This window comes from Colletotrichum gloeosporioides (assembly GCF_011800055.1).
Source record: "Colletotrichum gloeosporioides strain Lc1 chromosome Unknown consensus_50, whole genome shotgun sequence".
Classification (NCBI taxonomy): Eukaryota; Fungi; Ascomycota; class Sordariomycetes; order Glomerellales; family Glomerellaceae; genus Colletotrichum; species Colletotrichum gloeosporioides.
Genome location: NW_025544695.1, coordinates 873,673 through 898,307, shown reverse-complemented (window position 1 = coordinate 898,307; position 24,635 = coordinate 873,673). Strand labels below are relative to the sequence as shown.

Below are 24,635 nucleotides of genomic sequence, written 5' to 3'. Positions count from 1 at the left end.
TCCTCTGAGAACGAAAACTCACAGAGTTTGGGGACCTGGACTCCTTGCACCGACGGGGTTTTAGTTACAGCAGGTGATTCTATATAAGGATGCCCATTGCGTGATGGGGAAGCAAGACACAAAAATGTCCATGAGGTCCATCATGGTTCCTGATAGAGCTAACGACTTTGTTGGAGGGATTGTCAACTGTAATTGTCCATCCATGGACGCTACAGTTGCTGTATCCACCGCAATAATAGTGAACCGAAGACTGAGGTAGCCATAGGAGTATCCAGAACCCACGACCAAGAATATACGCAGAGAAAAGGGGACACAGAGAGACGGGCGTAGATGAAGGCTTGCGCATCATCAAGAGTTGTCACAAGCCAAGTCAGTGACCTAGTGACGCTCAGAAACCCTTCTCAGAAGCCAGCCTTCTTCAAAATCCCTGACACCTTCTTTGCCGACAATGTGTGCTGTAATGTGATAAAGCAGCGGCGTAGACTACAGGTTTTATTTATCACCCACTCTCAAGTGGTTCAAATGGTTTTTTGGTGCTTTTCTCAGGATAGACGACCTCTAAGAGCTGTCAGGTGATCTGGCGAGCTCCTAGAGTTATATTTAAGATAGATGCCAAGAGACAGCCCTTCACACAACCGCACACGCCAATGCGTGGGTACACTCACCATATCTTTCGAAAAGCGCAAAGAAACCTCGTCTCTAAGGTAATTCGATCGGTTGAGGCTAAACTCGCACGAGAAGAATCAAGGCGCGGAGACACTAGCCAGACGTTATCCCCAGCAGTATAATCAGCGGACAGAGAGAAAAATGGGTAAGAGAGAATCCATGAGATGTTCCGGTCCCTCATGTTGTAAGATTAGACCATATGATCACCTTGCGCTTGGGCTTCGTTATTTTGTACGTGCGAATACACCCCTATGGCAATATCTGCCACACAAAGTCAGCTTAGCTCCCGCGTGGCACGCTATATATTGCCTTGGTTTGGTGGCCCGAGGAGCGACGATGTGGTCATTGTTGGCTGGAGACAAGTCTCTGATTTTCAGGAAACCCGGTTCTACTTTGGAGCACACGGTCAAGAGCTGTTAGGCGGACAGGTTGGGAATGAAGCTTCATCGGCAAGTTGTACGTACGTTCATGTGATGGAACTAGTATTGCTACTAATTGAATGCCGCAAGACTCGCTCATAAGTCACCTAGTGTACATACAATTATTCGTTTTCAGGTATACACACCAAGTGAGGACGAGCAAAGCCAGCTAGCCGATGATGGTGGCCTATTCCAATGAAGCAAGACGGTCAAGACCTTGATCGCCGATAGCAAAGCCGTTGTTTGTCCCGAAGCTGCAAGTTGCGAGGCCTCACGAGCAAAGAGATTCTTGTGCTGCACCATCATCTTCTCCAAGCCCGTCTAATTTATACTGGCGGGCAGGTGATCTAGGTGACGGCGGTTGGCACCTGATTCAGGACGCGGTCCTCGAAGTCTAGTCACATCCGCCACGGTCACTGCGAGCCCCTCAAATATGGCATACAAGGTCACATACGGATTACAGCAAATGAAAATGATGTGCTCATGCTGGATATCGGCCTGGTTTCCTTTGGTAGCCAGGACAACGTGGTACTATGCGACAAGGACGTCCGTGGAAGCTGCTGACCATGAAATGCAAATGGCACTGTAGGGACTTATTCTTGTGTATATGCGCAAATCGAGGACGAAGACCGGTGAATCCGCTGAACAAGGGATCTGATGACCCGCAACAAGCAACTGACGCCAGGTAATTGCGCGAGGTAGGCAGGAGGAGAAGCCTGTAATCGACAAAAAGCAACACTGAGATGAAAGCTCTCGATCGGGTTATCAGAAACGGCTTGGGCGTTCATCAGCCGAGATATATACGCCTTGGTTTGACGCCGAAGCAGTTTCCAGCGTTGTGGTGAGCAAATTGGAGACGGGATGCCTGGGCCCTCGGATGGAACGCAACGAGAAGGGACACGAAATGGGCGCGTGAAATGGATTTGTTCGCATACATGGTCTTAAATACAACACCCTGCCAGAGTTCTCGACGGCCATGGCAAGACTACCTGACCCGATGTTTCCGCCAAGGGCCAACCCTCCCGCCTGACCTTCATCGAGACCCTGGCGTGGGATGACTATCCCCCTGTCCCAATGCAACCTAACCCATCACCATGGAAATCCATTGCTTTTGTTCTTCACGAGGGACACCAAAGACCTCGCCATGACTTTTTAAAAATGTATGCCGTGATATTACACAGAGAGCCACCGTATAGCGGTTGCTGGAAGCCTCGCATGAACAAAGGAAGAAGCTTCGCTATATCTGAACAGGGGTATGTCGTTCTCGTTGACTGGTAACATTAACCCATAATCATGCCCTTCATACCGGCCAGGTCACCCTCCTTAGCAGCAATCTCGAAGTAGCCGTAAATGATGCTGGTGAGATGTTAGCTGAAGCTCAAAATGGTATCGATTGCGGGGTAAAAACTTACGTGACAGCGAGAAGGGTACCGGTGCCGGAGCCGAGGGCACCCATGAGGTCGCTGGCAACGGAGAGAGCACCGATGCAAGCACCACCGAAGGCGGCGGCAGTGGGGATGATGCGCTTGAGCTCCTTGTACATGGACTGGTCACGGTGACCGGCCATGACGAGACCCTGGTCCTTGAGCTGCTTGGCGACATCGCGGGGGCTGGAGCCGGAAACCTCAATCCAGGTCTTGGAGAAGATGGCGCAGGCACCGAGCATGTAGACGATGTAGACGACAGTGTGGATGGGGTCGAGGAGAGCGTCCTTGAAGTTCAAGGGAGGAGACATGTAGTAGGCCAGACCGGAGATGGCGGAGAGCTGGGCAGAGCCGTCCTTGGCCTCCCAGACACCGAAGAGGCGGACGAGGAGGTTGTCGGAGAAGCGGGAGTACAGCATCTGGCTGATGAGGAAGATGTTGGAGGACAAAGCGGACTGCAGCATGATGGGCATGTTGGAGGTGTAGAACAGGCGGACGGGGTACGAGCCGCGGGCACCACGCTGGCGGGAGGACTTGACGGGGATCTCGACGCGGAAACCCTGGAGGTAGATGACGGCGGCGAAGACGGCAATGGTGGCCAGGAGGTTCATGATGTTGGGGAGGTTCTGGCGGTAGAAGGCCTCCTGGAGAGCGCGCTGCTTGTTGGGCCAGGTGAGGAGAAGGTGGAAGAGGGCAATGACGGCACCCTCGAACTCGGGGCCACGACCGGTGTTGATGGTGGTGGGGGAGAAGGCCTTCCACATGATGGACTCGCAGATGTTGGTGGCGATGAACAGGGAGATACCAGAGCCGAGGCCGTATCCCTTCTGCAGAAGCTCGTCGAGGAGAATGACGATCATGCCAGCGACGAAGAGCTGGAGGATGAGCAGGAAGACGATACCGGCGCCGAGGTCAGAGGGGCGGCCGTAGAGACCGGTGAAGACGTAGACAGTGGCGGTACCGGCAGAGAGGATGAAGGCAAAGAGCTTCTGGGCGGTCTGGTAGAGCTCGCGGTCGCTCTTGAGGTCGAGGTTGACGTCGATCATGTGGGTGCCGGCAAGGAGCTGGAAGACCATGCCGGAGGAGATGATGGGAGTGATACCCAGCTCCATCAGGGTTCCACGGTTACTCGCCATGACCATACGCAGCCAGTATAGGGGATCCGAGTTGTCGGAGGAGACAATGCCGTACAAGGGCATCTGGCTCATGACCAGGAAGATGAGGAGGGTGAGGGCCGTCCACATCAGCTTCTGGTTGAAGGGGACCTTGGTCTCCGGCTGCTGAACCTCGGGGAGGAACGGCACGAACGGCTTGACCAGGTCGAGGAACCGTACTGCGGGAGAGAAGCGCGAATGTTAGCCATTGTGGTTCTCCTGATGCGAATTGGTGAGGCAGAATCGGCTATCGCGACCGGGGTCGTAAATATCGCGCGCGTGTCCTCTCGGGAGGTTTGCGACAGGGCGGCAAAGCACGCGATTCTGGGGGCTGGTCGAGGTGGTCTTTTTGGGGATCAGGTACTTACGAGAACTCATGATGGGCTGTTACACAGGGGGGGACACGGAAGGAACAAAAAACCAAAGGATCTAAATCATCCAGATGAAGGGGACAAGAAGGAAGAGGTAGAGAGCGACAATGGCTCCAAGTGTGGCGAAGGGGAAGGTGATGGTGTTGGGAGAAGGGAGGTTATTAAGGAGAGGAGGAGGAGGACCTAAGAGCTCGGGGCAAAAAAGAGGGTCGGCTGCGATCTGGCTTCAAAAACGCCAAATTGTCGATGTGTCCAAAAATTGGTGGAGCTTGGGGACGCACGTGACCGTCACATAAGCTGCAATTTTACTGGGTAAGGAGCTGGGGTCTACTGAAGGCGCTGCTGGGTATGGCAATGCTACGCTACCTTAATCCTCCAGCGCCCTTTTTTAAGCGTGCTTCAGTGCTTTTCGCCTCAGGGGTCCAGACGCGGGGCCTGGAAGGGAAGCTGACGGGACCCGACAGCACAGGGCAGGGAAGCGGGTGGCTGCCCCCAGGCCTTCTGGCGCGTTCCGATGCCTTCTGATGCCACATTCCCATTTAGAGAAGCCTGGAACCACCAAAAAACCGCAACAACACCAACCACAGCGACCAACGCCAGCCCCGCGATCCGGACACACCACACGCTCGGGGAAAAACCTGTCATTGCACGACGCAAGACCCAGCCTCTGACGGCCACGATGCTGTGATCCTTCTGAGTCATTGCTAGGCAGGACATTCTTTCTGGTATGATCTTTCGGTCAACGCTTGGCCGAAGGTTCTTACACAATGTTGCTGGCAAGATGACAGCTCGACATGCGCCCACGGACCCTTTGGTGGTCATCCTGGGCTCGACCGGCACAGGAAAATCAGAGGTGAGCACCACCACCACTCTTGCGGCGCATGCTGCCTCGATGCGACCGGGCAATGCCCCGCGCCCTTGCGACCCAGGCTGACGTCCTCAAAGCTTGCTGTAGAGCTTGCGACTCGCTTCAAAGGCGAAATCATCAACGCGGATGCGATGCAGATGTACAAGGGCCTGCCCATCATCACGAATAAGATAACCGACGAAGAGCGCCGCGGCGTGTCCCACCACTTGCTCGACCACATTGGCCTCGACCAACCCACTTGGATTATTGAGGACTTCAAGCGCGAGGCGAACAGAGTCATCAGCGAGATCCGGAGCAGGGGCAACTTACCCATCGTCGTCGGCGGGACGCACTACTACACGAATGCGCTGCTATTCGCAAACTCCCTCGTCGGTGGGGAGGGCGACAAGCCCAAGGATGCCGAAGTCAGTGACGAGCAGGCCGGCGAGACGTTCCCGATTCTCAACGAGCCGACTGAGGTGATACTGGCGAAGCTGAGGGAGGTCGACCCCGTCATGGCGGACCGCTGGCACCCCAACGACCGGCGCAAGATCCAGCGCTCGCTGCAGATCTATCTGCAGAACGGCCGCCCTGCATCCGAAATCTACGCTGAACAGACCCAGCGCAAATTGGCTGAGGCCAAGGCGTCTGGTGCTGGTGGGTGGAAGACGCTCCTCTTCTGGGTTTACTCGGATCCCGAGGTGTTGAAAGAGCGCCTAGACAAGCGGGTGGACAAGATGCTCACGGCCGGCCTGAACGACGAGACTCAGTCCATGTACGAGTATGTCCAGAAAAAGCAGGCCGCCGGCGAGGAAGTGGACTACACCCGTGGCATCTGGCAGTCAATCGGCTTCAAGGAGTTCGAGCCTTACCTCAAAGCGCTCAACAATCTCGATGAGCCCGCCGAGCCTGTCGCCCTCGAATCTCTCAAAGCAACATGTCTCGAAGACATGAAGGCCTCGACGCGCCAGTACGCAAAGTACCAAACCCGCTGGATCCGCACAAAGACCGTCCCGCCGCTCCAAGAACAGCCCGGCGCAATGGACCATCTCTTCGTTATGGACAGCACCGACATCTCACAGTGGTCGTCCAACGTAATCGATCCAGCCGTCGACATCGCGCGACGCTATCTCGAGGGCGACAGTCTGCCTGACCCGGCGGGCACATCGGAGAGAGCAGGCGCGGTGCTGCAGGAAGTCGCGTCGCAAAAGACGGTCACGCAGCGGCGGCAGACGTGCGATATCTGCCAGACGACCTGCGTGACGGAGCAGGACTGGACGAAGCACATCAAGAGTAGGCGCCACAATGTGCTCGTCAGGAAGAAAAAGGCGAGGGCCCTGGTAGCCACCGAGAGGCCCATGGCTGTTGTTCCAGTTGAAGCTCAAGCTGTCGCCGCCGAGCCCGTAGATAAACCCTCAAGTCCGGAGGCAGGTGTCCTAGACATGTTCGAGGAGCCGTCATAAACCCGTTAAACAAAAGAAAACGAAACTTTGCCCATCTCTTGCCGTGCCGCATCGGAGTTCATCTGACATGTCTCACATACTCCCCTCATATCGGCTCATCCTGTCGCCGGCACAAATGCATCACCTGACAACTACAAAGGCCGCGTATAACTGCCCCCTTATCACAAGCTCATTTAACCCATCTTTATACAACATAATTCTAGACTTTCGTCGGATCTACACTGCGTAGGTATCATAACCCGCGTATTTGCCCCCATTACTCGCGCGCGTATTCGCAAACGATAGCCTTTGTTGGAGAAGGTGTAAGTTCAGGCTGCTCGTTCCTCGCATTGCTCGGTTCTCGCTTTCGTGTTCCCAAACCGAGCTGAACGAGCTGCTCCGTGTGGAGCCCAGCCAACACATCCACAACGGCGATCCGAACGGGATTCACGAAACGGGATTCATACCTCTTTCGTCGGATCGTTTGGGTTCTTTATTATTGTTTTCACGTGGGATGTATTTACGGGCCGTGCTTTATGCTCGTGGGGGTGGGTTTTGGGATACAGGCCGGGCGGATGGTTTCCTACAGGCTCTTGTGACGTATGATTTTGGGAATGGTAATTTTCGAATTTACCTTTCGGCTGCGATCCGACTCCCGGCAGCATTGATTGCCTGTGCCGTGGAAGACGTGCATGGCGCGAGGTGGTGGCAGGTCGGTGATAGCCCCCAGAGATTCACTGCGTTTTTAACCCCTCCCGAGGGACTGCCACCCACACAAGCCCGCCGAGAGATGCCAAGTCTCTCAAGCATCACAACGCGTTAAGCTTATCATAAGGCTGAGCAACACCCATTTGACGCGTGCTTCCAAGCCATCTCTAAATAAAGTCATCCAAGTCCTCATCCCTTGGGCCTAAGATATATTGCCATGGCCCGATTTACGGATCGACAGACAGGGCAGGGTAGGGTCGTCCTCGTTCTCGTCATCGGCTCGTTCTCGGTAACGGTTGTAAATGACGCCAACTAAACACCAATTTAGCCTGCTACTACAGACGATAGTATATTATGGGATGAGATGAATGGCATGATTTCTGCCCTGGGCAAGGGTTGCGGACTTTGGAATTAAGGACCGTTCCGCTGAACGGTTCGGGTGGGCGTGGTGGCGGAACGGAGGGTTGTGAATGGAGTTCCAACATCGTCCCCCGTCCTGAACCGGCGGAGAGGTGGGGAAGCTGTAGTCCGTGCTTTTTTGGAGAAACGACCGCAATGGAAGTCTCTGAGCAGATTGAGGTGCCTGAATATGGCCATAGGGACACGATTTGCGGAATGAGAAACAGTATACATCAAGAAACATAAAATTTGGCCTACCATGTACTTTTTTCAGAACCCGTATCTACAAAAAAAAGAAGTCCCCGTCCATGATCCAGTGTTGTAGTCAAAACAAGTTTTGTGGTGCCGTAACCCGCCCCCTTTTTTGGCATGTAGCGATGGGAATTCTTTTCAAATCTGACTCTTCACCCACTTCTCAAGACCACCCTTGGCGATGATTTCTGTGAGATGTCAGTACTAATTCCGCAAAAAAAGCTGCTGGGTTGATTGCTCCGTACCTTGTACGTTGGGCGGCAGCTCGCCGACCTTGACGCTCCAGCTCGCGCCGTCCTTCTCCGTGACGACAACCTTGCTCCTCTTGACGTCCCAAAGAACCTTCCATCCCGTGCGACGGGTAAGAACCTTCTCCTTCTCGTCCTTGAATGCTTCGCGCAGACGCTCGACCAGCTTCGGGACTTCGAGTGCCATCAGCGCGTTATTGACGCTGTTACGACTAAAGATGTTGCTAAAGCTGCCAGCGATGACCATGGGAATGCCCTTGGCGAGAATAGCGGTCGCGGCTTGCTCTCTCGATGAGCCGGTACCAAAATTGTACGAAGAAACAAGGACATCTCCTGCCTTGGCAATATGACGGAACTCTGTGTCGTAATTCTCCATACAGACTTCCGCCATCTTCTCGGTTGTGACGTCGTCTTGGTACGTGTATTTTCCCTGCAGCACGAGTTAGGCCTATTTGATGCCAACAAGCGGGTCAGAAGGAGGCATACGGGGTAGATTCCATCAGTGTTGAGGTTGTCTGCATCGCAAAAGACGATCTCGCCCTCAATCTTCTCGGGGAATCCGGGAAGCACATCGGTCAGCGTCTCCTCACCATTAGCGGCAGCAGCCTCGCCTTCAGGGGCACCTGAAAAGCCCTTCTCGGACTCAGCAATGAGGTCGTCGGCTTGAGAGATCAGCTTCTCAAGAGCATCCTCGATGCTGCTAGAGATGTCGGCGGTGATGTCACCAACACCCTCGCCGATAATGACCTTGTCGACGCCCTCCGGCTTCTGGTACCAGCCCGGTCCCGCGATCTTGCCCTGCAATGCACTGGCTGCAACGACTTCAGGGCTGGCCAGATAGGCCTTAGCGTCAGTTGAACCCATGCGACCCTTGAAGTTGCGGTTAGAGGCTGAAATTCCGACTTCACCTATGAGGGTGTCAGTACATCGTCAAATTAACGCTTGCGTCCGAAAATACCTGGCTCAAGCAGGCCGGTGCCCAACCCGATGCAGGGGCCGCAGCCCGCAGGTAAGATTTGTGCACCAGCATCGGCTGTAAACGCATCAGAATGGCCGCTCGTCTAGTTTGTCTGGAAGAAAGGGGACATACTGAGAACCTCCCAGTCTCCGGAAGCTTCTGCAGCTGCTTGTTCTGTGCGAGAGGCAGCAGCCAAGTAGAACTTCACACCGGGAGCCACTTTGGCCGGTGAACCCTTCTCAGCAGCCTCACGGAAAACGCGAGCTGCAGCTGCGATGTCTGAGGCACGGGAGTTCGTGCATGAAACCAGATATGCCTTGTTGACCTTGATATCTTGTGCTTCAAGATCATGCAAAGGTGTTGCGACCTTGACAGAGTTGGGACCGGCAACGAAGGGGCAGAGGGTGTCGAGGTTCAGGTATAGTTCCTTGGCGTAGACTGCGCCTGGGTCGGCTGTCACGGGATTCTCAAAGAGTTTCTCGATACGCTCATGGGTGAAGTTTGTCTTGGCAGGCCCCTCCACGTTGAGCATAGCGTTGGTGGTAGCCTTGGCCGTCATCCATGCCTTCAAAACCGAGTCCATGGGAAAGATGCCGGCACTGCAAACAAGTTAGTCAAGTTATCGGCTTCGTGATGATTGCGCAGGACGTCGCCTTGTACGCGATTGATTGGCTGCGCAATTGAAGCTGATAGTTTGATTGGCCGAGATAAGTGGATACCATCTGGTCAACCAAGAACTACCGCCCGGAGAGCAAAACTCTTGCAGAATGACTTACGCAGCGCCGTGTTCGGTGGTCATGTTAGCAACGGTCAATCGGTCGTCAACTGGTATGCTTCGCATCGTCTCTTCGCTTCCGACGAATTCAACGCTATGGTTCAGAACTTCGTCCTTGTTGAAGAGACCGCAGAGTGCCACGATGATATCCTTTCCAGTAGTTCCTGGGCGCAGAGTTCCAGTGAGAGTGATCTATGCGCGCGATCAGTATCTCCATAGATCCTCTTGAGATATTGCGTCTGCCCACCTTAGCGATCGGGGGTACCTGCCACCAAGTCTTTCCAGTAGCCCAAACGGCTGCGGCATCAGTTCGTACGAGCGCAGTTCCCTATTCAAATTAATTTCCAGAGACACAGGAGGGTCAGCGGCCGAGAACTCACCAATGCGCCGACTCCGCCGTACATGTTGCTGTGCTAAAACAGCCAACAGTCAGAATCAATTTCCACCTACTACACAAAGGAAAGGTGAAAGACGAACGCTGTCCGAGGCCACAGTTACAGTTCCAGGCCAGGCAAATCCATTCTCAACCATGATTTGATGCCCAATACCATCTCCGGCTCCGGAAAAGAACGTGCCGTGCTTCTTCCCGAATTCCTCGATGAGTCTGTATTGCATGAGAAGAAATTACGACTGCAGGTGTAATATCGAGCTTACCTATATTTCTGCATTGTTGAAGCAGGTGTTAGAATGGTAATTGCTCAAGTATCATCAAAAACTAACCTTCAAGTTGCCGTCGCTCTTATTTTGAACGTCATGATCCAAGGTCTGTGAAAGTTAGCCTTATCCTTTTGCAAATACCTCATTCTGATCTCATTCTGAGCTGCACGATGGTCGGGTATGGTGTAATTATTGCTTGGTTGGTGGAAGAAGAAGAGAGGGGGGNGGGGGGGGGGATGTTGATCATACCAAGATAACTTGATCCTTGTCATGCAACTTCGTAGCACCCAGACCCATAAACTTGAGAGCGACCGGCCTTTTTTCTGTCAGAAAGAACGTAGATATTTGGGCTTATAGGTTTCGATGTACCAACTGTTGTCGTGGGTCATGATCCTGGCATGATGTTAGTCGTAGTAGACATTGACAGGCTCCCAGACGACGCACTTGTGCGGTTGCAAGGTGACATAGTCACCCGTGCGAACCTTCTTCCCAGGCGCAAGACCGACAGAGTAGTTCTGTACGATCTTTTCCGTCATAGTCTGGGGGTTCTGGATGACGCTGGGCCCCGCGGCAGCGTGGCTCTCAAGCTGGGAGTGGAAGGCATTCTGTCGCAAACGGGCAGAAGTCGTGTACAGACTCGATCGGATCGGTCGCGGAGCAGCAACGTGTCTGGGGAGGAACTGTCGGCAGGTTCGCGCGGCGTGGAAGGCCACGGCTCGTCTCTGAGCAGGGGGTGCAGGTTAGCGATGAAGTCGTAGCAGCGAGGTCGGAGACGGCAGAGTGACATACAACGGGAAGCATTTTGTGCTATTATTTCGAGGCCAATGGCCGTTCGGATCGATTTGTATCGTGCTGCAGTCCCTTCGGCCGGCCGTCTGCAACTCGGGATACGGTGGTGGTGGAGGTTTGCGGCGATTTGAGGTTGCTCGTCACTGTTTTTTCGGCGTCGGTCGCGATGTCGGCAGTGGTGGTTGTGACTCCGGCCAAAAATTTGGAGCATGTGGGGAAGGAATTGCTCTGACGTGGGGTTCCCGCAAACTGATTGGCCTGTTGGGGAAATCAGCATTAGGGCGTTGCTGATTGGCTGAAGCCATTTAACAGCCAACGGCACGCTGCGCTGTGAGGCCCGCTCTGAGTCGTTTTAAGCGACATGATTGGCTGTAGATTGTGCGCTGCTCCGAAGACTTGAAGTCGCGATGAATGTCACTGAATGAGTGCCATTGATGGTTCGTCGTTGGGCGCTTGGTTCGTCGTTCAATTGAAGATGCTGTGTACTCGTGAGTTGAGATCGTGAATAGCTGCTATCCCAACTCCCTAAGTGATCTGAGAACGTAGAAGTTGCCGCTTGGGGTTGACAGGAACAGGTGGGATGCTGCCCCCATCCCCAATTCCTCGACTTGCAGCAGAATGACGGCCGACCAGGGCAGAAAAAAGGAACGAGCCGAATACGACGGAAGACGGCGGGATGAGTGGCCGGCCATCGGGACACGGAGGTAAGGACGGGCTCAGGTTACCACCGGCTGGGCGGAGCAACAGCCCCTTCCAGCGGAGCTCTGCAGAACTTCAGACGTCGAATTGTGGATTCGTGAACGCTGTTGAGTTGAGTCATCAGTCCGCTCCTCCATCTGCCGACCGGCATGGCCCCACGCGCGTGGAACAGGTGGAGGGCCCGTCAGAGGTGAGTGTGGTCACGATGCCGCTGAGGAGGCCGTGGGATGTCATAAGGTTTGTATAAATTGCATAATATGAGATCGGGAACATCTATCCGTGCACAAGTCTATGAGCCGCACGCAACCACCGCCGCAGCTAGCCTTTTGCACAAGATGCAGCCGTCGTAAAACCTGAGAAAGCAACCCATTTGCACGCTAATCACCTCGCACTTCGGCATCTTGGCAGGCATCTGTTTATTGCAAGATACGTAAGGGTCGGCCCTGTTATACCCCGACCTCGCCCACCACAAGTCGGTCTTGGTAAGGCACCCTGTGTCTATCTGGCGGATCTGCTCCACGTGTCCAACTTGGTACGGAGTACGGGACAGAGCAGAGACAACTGTATGCAAGTACGGACATTCAGTTGAGAGAGTTGTGCGCGCGCGCAGTTTCCTGGTCACGGCAGAGTGCCACCGGTTGGGTGCATTATGCCAGCATTAGACTAGGTTGGCGTTGTACAATGCCTTGACGCAATGTCACTGATCCGATGAGTACGAGGGGAACGAGGGATGGCGGGGACTTTGGCCCTGTTCAAGCTGGTGTTGCGGATAGCTATGCCCCCCATGAGTGTCTCCTGCGCTACAACAGCGCCTAGGAAGTGCTAAGATGATGTGCACGCGCGGGTAATAAATCCCACCTGCTGATGCTGGTGCTGATGCTGGTGCTGATGCTGATGCTGATGTGAGGGATGAGTTGGGGTCGGGGAAGTGACAGTCTCTCCTGCCTGTTTCCCCTTGCTGCAGCAGCATAGGCTCATTTGCGCTTCCAGCTGGCTCATTGTGGCTCATACCTGCCTGCCGCTGAGGAGTTCCATTTTACGGCGGTAGAGCCTGAGGGGGTGCCTTCACATTACCGAGACTCTGCGTTGCCCGGACCTCTTTTCACCCCTTCTCATCTCCATCTCCATCTTCCATCCCCCTCCATCCAATTCTCGCACATCGTTTTTACGACTACACACTGGTGGCTGCTGCAGTGTTTCTTCCCCGCCCTGCTGCACTTGCGCAAGGACGTTGACGTGAATTCTGAATTCTGTCAGGAACTCTCAACCGTCACCCCGCCGTCCGCCCGCCGTCCCTGCTCTGCCCACCCACCCTCTTCCAACATCTCATCCCCTCCTCTACCTTGCCTTACACCACTACCTCCAGCCTGTCTTCCACTTGTTCCCGAACTCCTTCGGTACCGTCCTTTCCCGTTGCGCTCTCTGCCCCTTCCCTGTCCATCAACCAACTAACTACCCTACCTGACCTACTCCCGTCCATCCCTGCTCTACATACCTTCCGCAGTAGGTACATGGCCTTGCCTTGCCTTGCCCTGCATGGCCGCTGCCGCTGCCGTACCCTGCCTTCCTGACCTCACATCGCGTTGAACCCTGGAGTTGATCGCACTTATTTGTTGCCTGTTCTCTCTTCTCGACCGCCTATCCATCCCTTCGCATCCGCTTAGTCCTTACTTAGTACGACCAGACGTGGCTGCACATTGTAGGCTCTTCCGAACCTCGGCGGACTTTGGCATCGAGGTTCAGCCCAGATTTACGACGGTGGAAACGTCCAAAGTATATCCGCACTGCGGCCACTGCTACGCAGTACAACACATACACCAAACTCCGTCCCAGGGCCAGGGTTCTGTTACCTTGCATCCCGTCGCCGCAGAGGAGCTCGAGGCTAGACCGCGCACATGCGCCCAGTTGGCCAGCATCCTGTCGTCATTCGTCCGCCCAACGTCCGTTTCGTCCGTTCCCTCCGGCGACCTCACCCCCTCTTGACTTGAGTCTCTGAGTCTTGCTTGGATTGATCGACCTGCTGCCCTATCTCTCCTCTGCTCCCGTCCACGTTCTAGCTTTCTGTCAACTGCCCGCCTTTTCTGCCTCCTGTCGCCGCAGTTGCTGCCTATTAATAATTGCGACGTACCACCACCACCACCACCACCTGGGTACTTTACTCCAACTGACCAACTGAACCGGACGGAAACCTGCAACACAAACGTCGTCCCTGTTTGAATTGCGACGGAATCTCTCGGGCGTCAAAAAGACATCGGCAGCCTTGGAGGGGTACAGTAACCACTTTATCCTATCCTCCTCCACTTCCCTAGCCACTCGTCTCCATTCCTCTACCCTCTACGGATACCGTACCTAGCGTAGGGAGGGAGCACTGGACAACTGGAGTCTCGAGTTCACACACACCCGACTTTACCTTAGACATATATTGGGCCCCCGAAGATCAGCTAGGCGCAAGCGGGAGAAACCCAGTGAGACGCACACGACACGTCCCGCAGCACCGGTCAGTCCTTTTGTGCTCTTGGCTGGGTAGTGCTGCATCGGAATTCCTGGAATCCCGACGAGTCAGGCCGAGTAAACTTGACCCGCGCCCGCATTCGATTGATTCTTCATACTTCTTCTGGACCGCCGCCTCCGCCGCCGCCGAACGCCTCATCAGCGCAGCAGCAGCAGCAAGCAGTTCGAGACCAGCCTGACCAGTCCAGTCAGCAGAAACCACTCAGTCTCACACTCACTGACTGCCGTTTGCCTGCCTGCCCGGTAGCTGTTTGTCCTCCTGTCTTGCATTTGCATTTGCTTCTTTCCCACATTCTCCGCCGCTGCGCCTCCTCTTTCCCATCCTCGTCCTCTACGTTCTCTCTCTTTCTCACACACACACAAACACATACACACATCTGGACACCCACCCACACCTATCGCGCAACTCCAACCTCCGCCTCCTGGTACCTATCTCTCCCTCCAGCCAATCCTTCTATCCCTCCCACCGTATCCCGCACAACGAAGATACGGCGTCTGCGGTTCGGTAACGCAGCAGCACAGGCCTGAGGATTACCATCGCACATATCAATCCCAGGCACCCGTCACCCGTCTGCTCACCATCATTACCGCACGCGCGTCTTCAAACAAGGCGCCCCGGCTCGCAGCTTCAGCCAACTCGAACCCTGGCTACTTAGGCCAGGCCTCCCGTCCGCTCGTCCCGGACCAGCCCACGATCAACCCTCGACCAAAGCCGTATTGCTTCCGCCAACTCCCTCACTCCCGCCCTCGCCCACCATCTTCATCCGCCGCCGCACTGAGGTGCACAACTGGGGAAGCATAACGATCCAAAGCCGTTCTCTCGCGCTAACCCCCGCTTTGGTTGGTCATCGACGCCGCCTCGAACCAAACGCAACCCAGGATCCCATTTTCTGCCAATTTCTAAGCCAAAAACTTTACTTTGCGCTGTGCTAAAGTGCGCGACCACCTGCGATCCTCGTCAGAGGGGGGCTCTTTATTCCCACTAGGGTCGCGTCAATACTCGTCTTCATTTATTACCTCTCAGGTCTCAGATCTTGGGCTCGCCACACCTTTTCCTCCACTTCCCTTTTGCTGAACCAGAACCCCTGCAACTTCTCTATCGTCGTCGTCGGACTGCTCCCGTGAGGGACTGATCATAAGGGCCGCGCGCCCACGCGTTCCGAGTCTGCGGGTTTGATACCCCAATACATGGACGAGTTCGTCCTGTTTCAAAATCCTTCTGTGGCGACTATCGCATTCCCATAGGCCCCTCAGCCTCAGCCCTACCAATGATGAGCACCACCTCGAGCCAGCACAAGAGCCCGCGGGTTCTGGCTTGCGTGCTCTGCCAACATCGCAAGATCAAATGCGACCGCAATACCCCATGCTCCAACTGTATCAAGGTGCGCTGTCGAGACCGTGAAGTTATCTAGTACTCTGGCCGCTGACTCGCATAGGCCAATGTCACATGCACTCCCTCCACACCAGCTCCTGCGCGCAAGAGACGGAGGCCAAATCAGGACTTGCAGGAGAGGTTGGCCAGGTGTGAAGCTCTGTTGAAGCAGTATGCCACGACCGGTTCAACGACGCCTCCCGCCGGCCCTCCCACCGTCTCGAGCATTCTTTCTCCCTCAACCCAACCCACCCCCTCTTCAACAGCAGGTCCGTCCCCAAGTATAACGCAGCTGCCATTGCCCACAGGCACAGCCTCGATTATCGACGACATTGGCTCGCCTGCGACCTCACAATGGAAGCCAGCCGGCAAGGTAGTCGTAGAAGATGGCAGCGTCAGGTTTATGGACAGCTATCTGTGGGCTACCGTTCATGATCAGGTGCGTAGCGTCTCGCCGTTTGGGCAGCTCATGGCCTGCTCTTCTGCTCAAAACAGAATCCTAACTCCTCGTAGTTGACAGCTATGCGACAAATCATCGAAGCAGAAGAGGAGGAGCAGAGTGTTCTCGGTTCCGACGCCGTTACCCCCGACGACAACGTGGATCTCTTGCTCAACGACTTTGCTGCCATCGACCTCGAGGACGTCACTCCGTCGCCTGTTCAGATCTTCAGACTTTGGCAGGTCTTTTTGGAGCGGGTCAACCCCATCACCAAACTCATCCACGTCCCCAGTCTGCAGCCCTTAGTAGTCGAAGCGGCAGCAAACCACTCTAATGTCGCCAACAACGCCCAGGCACTGTTGTTCTCCATCTACCTCGTCGCGACCCTTACCATGACCGAAGCCGAAGCCAGGCAGATGCTCGACTCTTCCAAGGAGGATGCGCTGAAGAAGTTCACCGCGGGTGTCAAGGCAGCGCTGACCAAGGTCAACTTCCTCAAGAACCACGACATGATGACTTTGCAGTCTCTTATTCTCTACCTAGTCCGTTCTGACTGTGTTGCCAAAAAAAAAAAAAAAGGAACTTGCTAACATCGTCTAGGTCTCTCTCCAAGGCCGCTACAACCGCCACGCCGCCTGGGTGCTGAGCGGTGTGTTAATACGAATTGCGCAAAAGATGGGTCTGCACCGTGATGGAGACTCGCTCAACCTCACCCCATACGAAACCGAAATGCGACGGAGGCTCTGGTGGCAGATCATCATGCTGGACACCAAGTATGCGATGGTCTCTGGATTTTGCGACACGCTACTGCCGTGGAACTGGGATACGAAAACGCCGCAAAACGTGAACGACGCCGATCTTTTCCCCGGCTCGACGGAGCCCGTTCAGCCCCGAGAAGGCCCCACCGAGATGGCTTTCTGCCTGCTCCTGTACGAGGTTGGCCGATTCATCGTCGAGAACCGAATTCCCGACTTCGAGGCAGTCGTGCTGGGCGCCATGGAGAACGAGTCTCCCGAGTCTCAGGCGACCAACCTTGCGACATTGGCCAAGTACCGCACACTCGTCGACAATCTCGATTCGAAGCTCATTGCCCTCGAGAAGAAATACTGCGATCCTTTGGCAGGCAACATTCACATTGTGGCAACCAAGATCCGTTCTATGATCATTGACAAGATGCGAACGATGATGATTCCGATGCGCGAGCTACCGGAATGGGGCACCGAGATCTTCAATGTGCAAGATAACATGTTCAGGATATCCCTGATGCACCACGAACACAACGTCGAGCTCTATGAGTTTATGGAGAACACTGGGTTCGTGTGGTTTTTCAAGCTGCACTTCCAGATTGACGTGTTCATCGTCATGGCCGGACAGCTCTACAAGCGACCTACGGGCAGACTTGCAGACCGCGCTTGGAAGGTTATTGACAGGGTGTACCAGTTCCACGAGGAGCTGTGGGACATGTCAAGGAAGGAGAATGTGCAGCTGGGCATTTACATGCTCAAGGCGTGGAGGGCACGAGAGAGATCCTTGGTACAGCTTGGCATGCCCTACGAGACACCCCTGGCAGTACCCCGACTGCAGGACATTGTACCGCAGTCGAACTCGGAGGTATCATCAGCAGGACCGTCCCCCGCCCAGCCGATGAAGATGGAGGTTCCTCCACGACAAGATCAGCCCATGGACCAATATCTGGGCAACTTCCTCGATACGACGAATTTCTACGATTTGGACATGTGGGCGGACCTGGGTGTTCCCAACGGTAACATGAATCAGCAGTCCGCGGCGAACATGTTTGGGACATTTGGCAACTTTGGTGCACCACCGACGGGTAGATGGTAACGTCACGGATTGCATCGTCCGGTGCATGGGACTGGGAAAAGGGGGAAGAAATCGCAAAGACAGGGACCGTCTTCGGCTGTGTAGAGGGGCGCGGGGCATTTCTCGGATGGATATTGGATTTTCTCGCACCGGTTGTAAAGTGACAACTCTCCCAACATCTGTAACGATACTGTCATGAGATGACGAAACCTACCTAATGGTAAATAGAAAAGGGATTTCATGAATCAATTTTAGGAATCGTGCATGCAACCTACATGGGGCGGTGGCTAAAGACAGATTTAGGAATCTGCTTGGCGGCCTATCATGGCATACAGACAACACACGTCCGCATGATTGCCTGGAGGTTACGACGCGGGAGGCGTCCTATGCTGACGACGCGGGGGCGCCAGAGGTGACTCGTCATTTGGGCGACCCTGGTCAATACGAAAGTCGCATGACGGAGATTGACATGACATGCTTCAATCAGATAAAGCCAAGTGTCCTATCCATATTCTGTAGATCTGTCTTCCAGACCTGGCAGTCGGTATGAAGACAGCAAGTGACGTGATAGGCGTTCATTCTATCGGGAGCCGCCGAGGATACCACCGGCGTCGACGGACCCCGACCCCGACCTGTTTTCGCGGGAAACCGGGATGTAAGAGATGGACAAGCAAGATTTAGCTCGGCCGAGTGTATGTAGGACTCGTACATTTTGTTTCTTGGTTTTGGGGAGGGGTCGTCCGGAGAGTTGGTAATTACGGAGGGGGGGCTCGGGCTCGGGGTCTACCTTTTCTACTCTATTAGGAGGAGAAAGAAAGGGGGTGGTTCGATGGCGGCACGGGCAGCCAATTGGATGAGGTAGGCGGACGGGTTCGGGTGTATCGGAGAGTTTGGCGTTCGGGGATGAGATGGCCGAGGACGGGGGTTTGGTGTGGAGTCCGTGTATTTCGGGACCGAGGGGGACGGGGGTGGTGATGATGGTTGGGGGGTTTTGGTGGTTGATAATTCTTGGATAAATAGGTAATGTTTCCCTGAGTTTTTGAGTTGTTTTTGGCAAGCTTGTTTGTGTCGGATGGTGTTGGATTGGTGGATGAGACGAGACGTAGTCGTCAGGGGAGGTGAGTGCTCCGTGGCGGCACTCCAACTTCGTGAAGCTCTGTACTCTTGGTGTTATGAAAAGCTCGTATACCGAGTATGTCACCGCAGGCCTCTCGGTAATTGTCGAAGGGGGGATCACTGTGGCCTGGAAATGCCAGTTGCCATGTCTATTTGAGGGAGCGGAGCTGCTGGACGACGTCGCTTTTCGCGATCTTGTTATGCGATGTCAGAGAAGGCGAAGGGCGGAAAGATTCAAGATGTGATGATTGAGCGGTATTCTTTGGGGGTCCAGTATTGGAAAGATAGTGGCAGAGATCGAGCTCGGGTGTAGGCCTTGGGACCGCTTGAGTCCAGGTGATGTCGGTATCATGCAAGGAGGGCCATCGCCAGTTGTCTACAAGAAGTCCTGGGATGATGAACGAGTGAAGACGAAGTGGGATCTCCAAAGAGTCTCCTTGTCGAGAATGTGTGGTAAACCACAATTCTAGATACTTTTCTCCAACGGTGAAGGTTCATGGGCTGGTAGATTATTGTTGGAAGAGTCGCAGACTTTACGAGTCGTAGCTGCGAAGGCTGTGCCTGGTCATGGAGACTCGATTCGAGGTTGAGGTTGCAGGCGTGGCTGTAGGGCTGATAGAATGAAACCTTCTTGACTAATGATGACCGAAATCAATAGATCGCAATACCAAAGTACCATTTCACCATTCTCTCGCCCTGTTCGATTCAAAGAGGTAACGCTGGCTGTGCTGTAAGCTGTCGATCTCGGCGAGATCTTTCTGGCCTGGCAAGTAAGCACGCAAGCCTCGGTACTCCACATCTAGCTCGTTCTCATGTTCGGTTTGGCGTAGAAAAGGGACTTTGGCTGATATAAGGAACATCTGCCTGGGCCTGAGTGCAGACTGAGCCTCTGTCAAAGTGGCTGTCCATCCGGGAATTGCATCACCCAGGCAGGCTCATCCCGCTTTGCAGGGCCAAGCCGGCTTGCAGATGGATCCCGCGACCTTTCCTAATACGCTCGCCGAGATGGCATCTGCAACCATCTGCACCAGACGGTTAATCTCAGGCACGCTCGAATTTGCAATGTCTCAGTGCAACACACGGAAATGCCCCGGGGGAAGAATACAGTAACTTGTAAAAAGCCCAGGTTCGGCCGCCCAGGTCCCGTCCCTTCTTTGGGCGGTGTTGGACGATTTCCCTTTTCAGCTCGCCGAGATGCTACAAGTGCGCATTGGCCAATGGAAAGCCCCCGCAGCGCGGGTATGAGTGGGGTAAACAGGGAAGGACCGTGGCAAGACCCCGGCAACGCAGCGGCGGCGAGTGAGTCGCTCGGTGCCAAGGGTTGCTTCCTTCTGAAAGGGACTTTGGCTGTGATTGGCGTTGGTGTCGTGCAGCGGGAGCCAAGTTTGGAGGCTCTGTTTTTTTTGTCTTGGGTCCTGGGATGCGAAATCTCTCTGTGTGCGTTTTGATCTTTCCTTGTTTGGGTTTCACGAACGAGGGATCGAAGGATATAACAGGGGAGGGACGACTCGTCTCTGCGGATTGTTCCTTGGAGCTGCGTGTCCATCACGACTACAGTCCCTTTGGGTTCCTGCCAATGTTGATACCGAACCTTCTTGTTGAAGCACAGAATCACTTGGGACACCTCTGGGCCGAACACTGAGATACGAACGACGGCAGGATAATCAGCAAAACGAGCACTTGGCGGACTCGATCTGCCATCATCGAACGAAACTTAATAGACGAAGGCACCCGCCGCAATGTTGTTCAAGAAGCGTCGCAAAGAAGAGGTCGCCGTCGGCTCTCCGCCGGTCGACCAACCCGCCTCTGAACCGCGAACGAGCAACACCAACGATGACCTCAAGAAGGAAGCGCAGCAGGAGCCGACCAAGGAAGTCACGCCGAAGCCCGCAGCGCCGGAGGTGCAGTATCCCATGGGCGTCAAGCTGTTCCTGATCATGTTCTCGCTGCTTGTGTCCATGTTCCTCGTCGCAATGGTAATGAAACCCTCAGACCGTCACAAGTACTCAATACTGACGAAACAACCTAGGACCGCCTCATCATCGCCACCGCGATCCCCCAAATCACCGACGACTTCCACTCCGTCACCGATATTGGCTGGTACGGCTCCGCCTACCTCCTGACCTCGTGCGCCTTCCAGCTCCTCTTCGGCAAGCTCTACGCCTTCTTCGACATCAAGACCGTCTTCACCATCACCGTCGTCATCTTCGAGGTCGGCTCCGCCATCTGCGGCTCGGCCCCCAACTCCGTCGCCTTCATCTTCGGCCGCGCCATCGCCGGCGTCGGCGGCGCGGGCATCGGCTCCGGCGCCACCATGGTCATGGTCCACTCCGTCCCGCTGCACCGCCGCCCCAAGTACCAGGGCCTCTTCGGCGCCGTCTTTGGCGTCGCCTCCATCGCCGGCCCGCTGCTCGGTGGCGCCTTCACGTCGTCCAGCGCGACATGGCGGTGGTGCTTCTGGATCAACCTGCCGCTCGGCGTGGCGGCGCTGTTTGTCATCTTCTTCATCCTGAAGGCGCCAGGACGGGGGCCCGCGGGCGGGTTGCCGTTGAAGGCTAAGCTGAAGCAGCTGGACTTTGCGGGGACGGCGATTGTCGTGCCTGGGACGGTGTGCTTGCTGCTTGCGCTGCAGTGGGGTGGCGTCGAGTACGATGTAAGTCATGATCCCTGGTTCCAAGACGAGTGCCAGCTAACAATATCAAAGTGGAACAGCGCGCGCATCATCGCCCTGCTCGTCCTCGCCGGCGTCTTCCTCATCACCTTCATCGCCATCCAGATCCTCTTCCCCAAGACCGCCACCGTGCCCCCGCGCATCATCACCCAGCGCTCCATCGGCTTCGCCGCCTTCGCGGCCCTCACCCTCGGCGCGCAGGCCATGATGTTCACCTACTACATCCCGATCTGGTTCCAGGCCATCAAGGGCTACTCGGCCGTCGACTCCGGCATCCGCACACTGCCGCTCGTGCTCACGATGATGGTCTTCTCCGTCATCACCGGCGGCATCATCACGCGCATCGGCTACTACAGCCCCGTCATGATCGCCGGCAACGTCCTCATGTGCATCGGCGCGGGGCTCCTGACCACTTTACGAGTAAACTCGGGCGCGGCGGCGTGGGCGGGGTACCAGGTCATCTACGGCGTCGGGATGGGGCTGATATTCCCGACGGTGAACATTGTCGCGCAGACGGTGCTCGAGCTCAAGGACATCTCGATCGGGATCAGCATCATGATGTTCATGCAGACCCTCGGCGGCGCGGTGAGCAACTCCATCGGGCAGAGCATCCTCAGCAACGAGCTCGTGAGCAGGCTGAGGGGTGTCCCCGGGCTCGAGGGCGTGGATTTGAGGGGTGATGGCGCGACGACTGTGGTTAATCTCCCGGACGACGTCAGGGGGGCGGCGCTGGAGGCGTATAACGAGTCGTTGAGGACGGTGTTTGTTGCTGGTGTGAGTTTGTGCTGTGCGGTGATTATTGGCACGGCGGGCGTGGAGTGGAAGAGTGTGAAGAAGGAGGAGCAGGCGAGGAAGAAGGCCAAGGAGGATGCGGAGGCGGCGAAGGCTGCGGCTGGGGATGTTGTCCCGGCTGCTGCGCCGGCGTCGGCTGTTGAGGAGAAGGTTGAGGGGGGGAAAGAGGCGAGTAAAGATGGAGTGAGGGAAGGGGAAGATGGGAAACGGTGAAGGGTAATTAGAATGGCTGATTTGGCGTTTTGATACTTGGTTAAGCTCTGGTAAAATTTAATGATGACGTATGCTTCGGTTCCTTGAAGAGCGTGCCGGCCTGTTCGTGATAGCTCGCGAACACGAGAGGACCCAACTTTCCCACCTAACCCAACCATCTCGAAGTCGTAGTAGCAGACCTTTTTTAATCGCAATCTATCTTTTGTATACTGAACGTCTGGCTTCTCCATTCATTCCCTTGGGGGGGGTTTAAATTGCGGTGAAGCCTGCGGCCTCGCTTACGTTAGGTGCATATGTGTAATGCTTATCAGAATTACAATATCACATCTATTGGCTCAGACACTCTGCACTTTTGCTTGACCAGCAGTAGCGTCTGGTGTGCCACCATATTCGTGATTCTCATAGTGAAAAGGGGGGTGCTTTATGCGTAGGAACAAAGTGCATGGCGCGGCAAAAGGACCGCTGCAGGATGTTGGTTTCTAAGAAGAACGCTACTAATGCGCATAAGCGCGTGGGCTTCAAATACGTACGTGCATTCCTTACGCACGCGTGGTTTCTAACTAGGTAAGCGCCCTACCCTATTCCAATAGGCTCTTCTACATGTTCAAGGCAGAACTGTATGACCATGTGTTAGGTCCATTCTCGCTTCGGCAAGGAGCAGATTCTCCATCCGCCCTGTGGTTTTGGTGATTAGAACGAGGTCGCTCCCTCGGAATTAGTTCTTCGTCACTGGAGGAGTTGGTGATTTCGGTGACGGTCTAGTAAGCCTCCAGAGGCATCGTCTTGGGTGTTGAGTGCTCTCCCTCTTGGGATGTTCTTTATGAAAATTAGTCTTCACGCAGGTAGACATTGATGTGTTGACGTTGTTGACGGCATGAAAATCTCACCTGAATGATCGCAGACTTGTTGATAGCCAGACTCAACGTAAGAGGGGTATGTTTTACTGCCCGGGCGTCACTGAGGCCCCTTGAAGTCACGAAACCTCCTTTACGTCGCCTCTTGGCGAGCCGGCTTTGTTTTTTTTCCCCCATCACGCCTGTGTTCTTCCCTCGGGGGGCGATGAAAACGCAGTGCTGCTCCGGTACCATCTGTGTTACGCACCAAGAGATGGAACTAACATGCATGTCAGAAGCCACATAGCATAACATTAGAAACACCATTGGTTGAGACTTTTTTGCACAGTTTCTTGGCTGACAGTAGCGTCTGCAGTGTTTCTGGACTCCGGATTCTAATTGGCGGTGGCGGTATGTGCCCTACCACCTACGGCACCCAGTAATCAAGGCAATAGAAGAGCATAAGCATGTGCAGGGTTAGCTGTGGCTTCGGAACTGAAGGGGCAGACTCACCATCGGCACCATTGATATGGAAATAGTATTGAAAAGCTTGTTCAAGACTGAGAAAGTAATGCCATATTGTCTTGTTATTGGAAGTTTAGCTGCCTCGACATGGAGCACAACATGCCATCACCCGACCTAAACTGCGACGATTCTGAGCGAACGGCAGAAAACTACGCTTACTACTAGGCAAAGACTGAATCGCCTCCTGGAACTTTGCCCGCTGTTGCTGCTGTTGTTTCCTTGCGAGGGTTTTAGAATACAGTGAAGTGATTAGCTTTAGATAATACATGGGTATAATATATGTTAGAATTATAATACTTATTCTATTAGGTCAAATTCTCTATATACTTAGTTAGTAGTAAAGTCGTCTACAGTATAGCCATCTTCAGATTCGCCCTCCCATAGGGCATGTTCAAGACAAAATGCACAACCACGTACAGGGTCGAGCGTAGCTTCAGAGCCAGAGGAGCAGGTTCTTCGCCCAGTCTGTTGCTGTGGTGAATATACCGATGAAAAGGACATAGACTGAGAGAATGATGATACTTTGGTTAGTTG

The 24,635-nt window shown here is 54.6% G+C and overlaps 5 protein-coding genes across 5 annotated transcripts; 3 read left to right on the top strand and 2 right to left on the bottom strand.

Moving 5' to 3' along the window:
* Positions 1 to 2,365: 2,365 nt before the first annotated feature.
* GCG54_00000767 (Protein transport protein SEC61 subunit alpha) lies at positions 2,366 to 4,041 on the bottom strand (the record flags this gene model as incomplete). Its single annotated transcript, XM_045400899.1, has 3 exons — positions 2,366 to 2,441; positions 2,498 to 3,842; positions 4,032 to 4,041. The coding sequence occupies 3 exons, from the start codon at positions 4,039 to 4,041 to the stop codon at positions 2,366 to 2,368; spliced, it is 1,431 nt and encodes a 476-aa protein (XP_045263572.1).
* Positions 4,042 to 4,761: 720 nt separating this feature from the next.
* On the top strand, positions 4,762 to 6,344 carry GCG54_00000766 (tRNA dimethylallyltransferase; the record flags this gene model as incomplete). The annotated part of the gene is made up of 2 exons (XM_045400898.1): positions 4,762 to 4,887; positions 4,980 to 6,344. The coding sequence occupies 2 exons, from the start codon at positions 4,762 to 4,764 to the stop codon at positions 6,342 to 6,344; spliced, it is 1,491 nt and encodes a 496-aa protein (XP_045263571.1).
* A 1,476-nt stretch (positions 6,345 to 7,820) lies between these two features.
* On the bottom strand, positions 7,821 to 11,121 carry GCG54_00000764 (Homoaconitase; the record flags this gene model as incomplete). The annotated part of the gene is made up of 15 exons (XM_045400897.1): positions 7,821 to 7,870; positions 7,928 to 8,360; positions 8,417 to 8,838; positions 8,889 to 8,963; positions 9,021 to 9,487; positions 9,665 to 9,855; positions 9,911 to 9,991; positions 10,044 to 10,076; positions 10,141 to 10,267; positions 10,318 to 10,325; positions 10,384 to 10,428; positions 10,570 to 10,636; positions 10,690 to 10,713; positions 10,765 to 11,042; positions 11,110 to 11,121. 15 exons carry the CDS (start codon positions 11,119 to 11,121, stop codon positions 7,821 to 7,823), a joined length of 2,313 nt encoding a protein of 770 aa, XP_045263570.1.
* Positions 11,122 to 15,590: 4,469 nt separating this feature from the next.
* On the top strand, positions 15,591 to 17,972 carry GCG54_00000763 (Aurofusarin cluster transcription factor aurR2; the record flags this gene model as incomplete). The annotated part of the gene is made up of 4 exons (XM_045400896.1): positions 15,591 to 15,701; positions 15,756 to 16,130; positions 16,205 to 16,672; positions 16,731 to 17,972. The coding sequence occupies 4 exons, from the start codon at positions 15,591 to 15,593 to the stop codon at positions 17,970 to 17,972; spliced, it is 2,196 nt and encodes a 731-aa protein (XP_045263569.1).
* Positions 17,973 to 20,806: 2,834 nt separating this feature from the next.
* On the top strand, positions 20,807 to 22,743 carry GCG54_00000762 (Rubrofusarin-specific efflux pump aurT; the record flags this gene model as incomplete). The annotated part of the gene is made up of 3 exons (XM_045400895.1): positions 20,807 to 21,043; positions 21,097 to 21,720; positions 21,772 to 22,743. 3 exons carry the CDS (start codon positions 20,807 to 20,809, stop codon positions 22,741 to 22,743), a joined length of 1,833 nt encoding a protein of 610 aa, XP_045263568.1.
* Between the last annotated feature and the right edge of the window lie 1,892 nt (positions 22,744 to 24,635).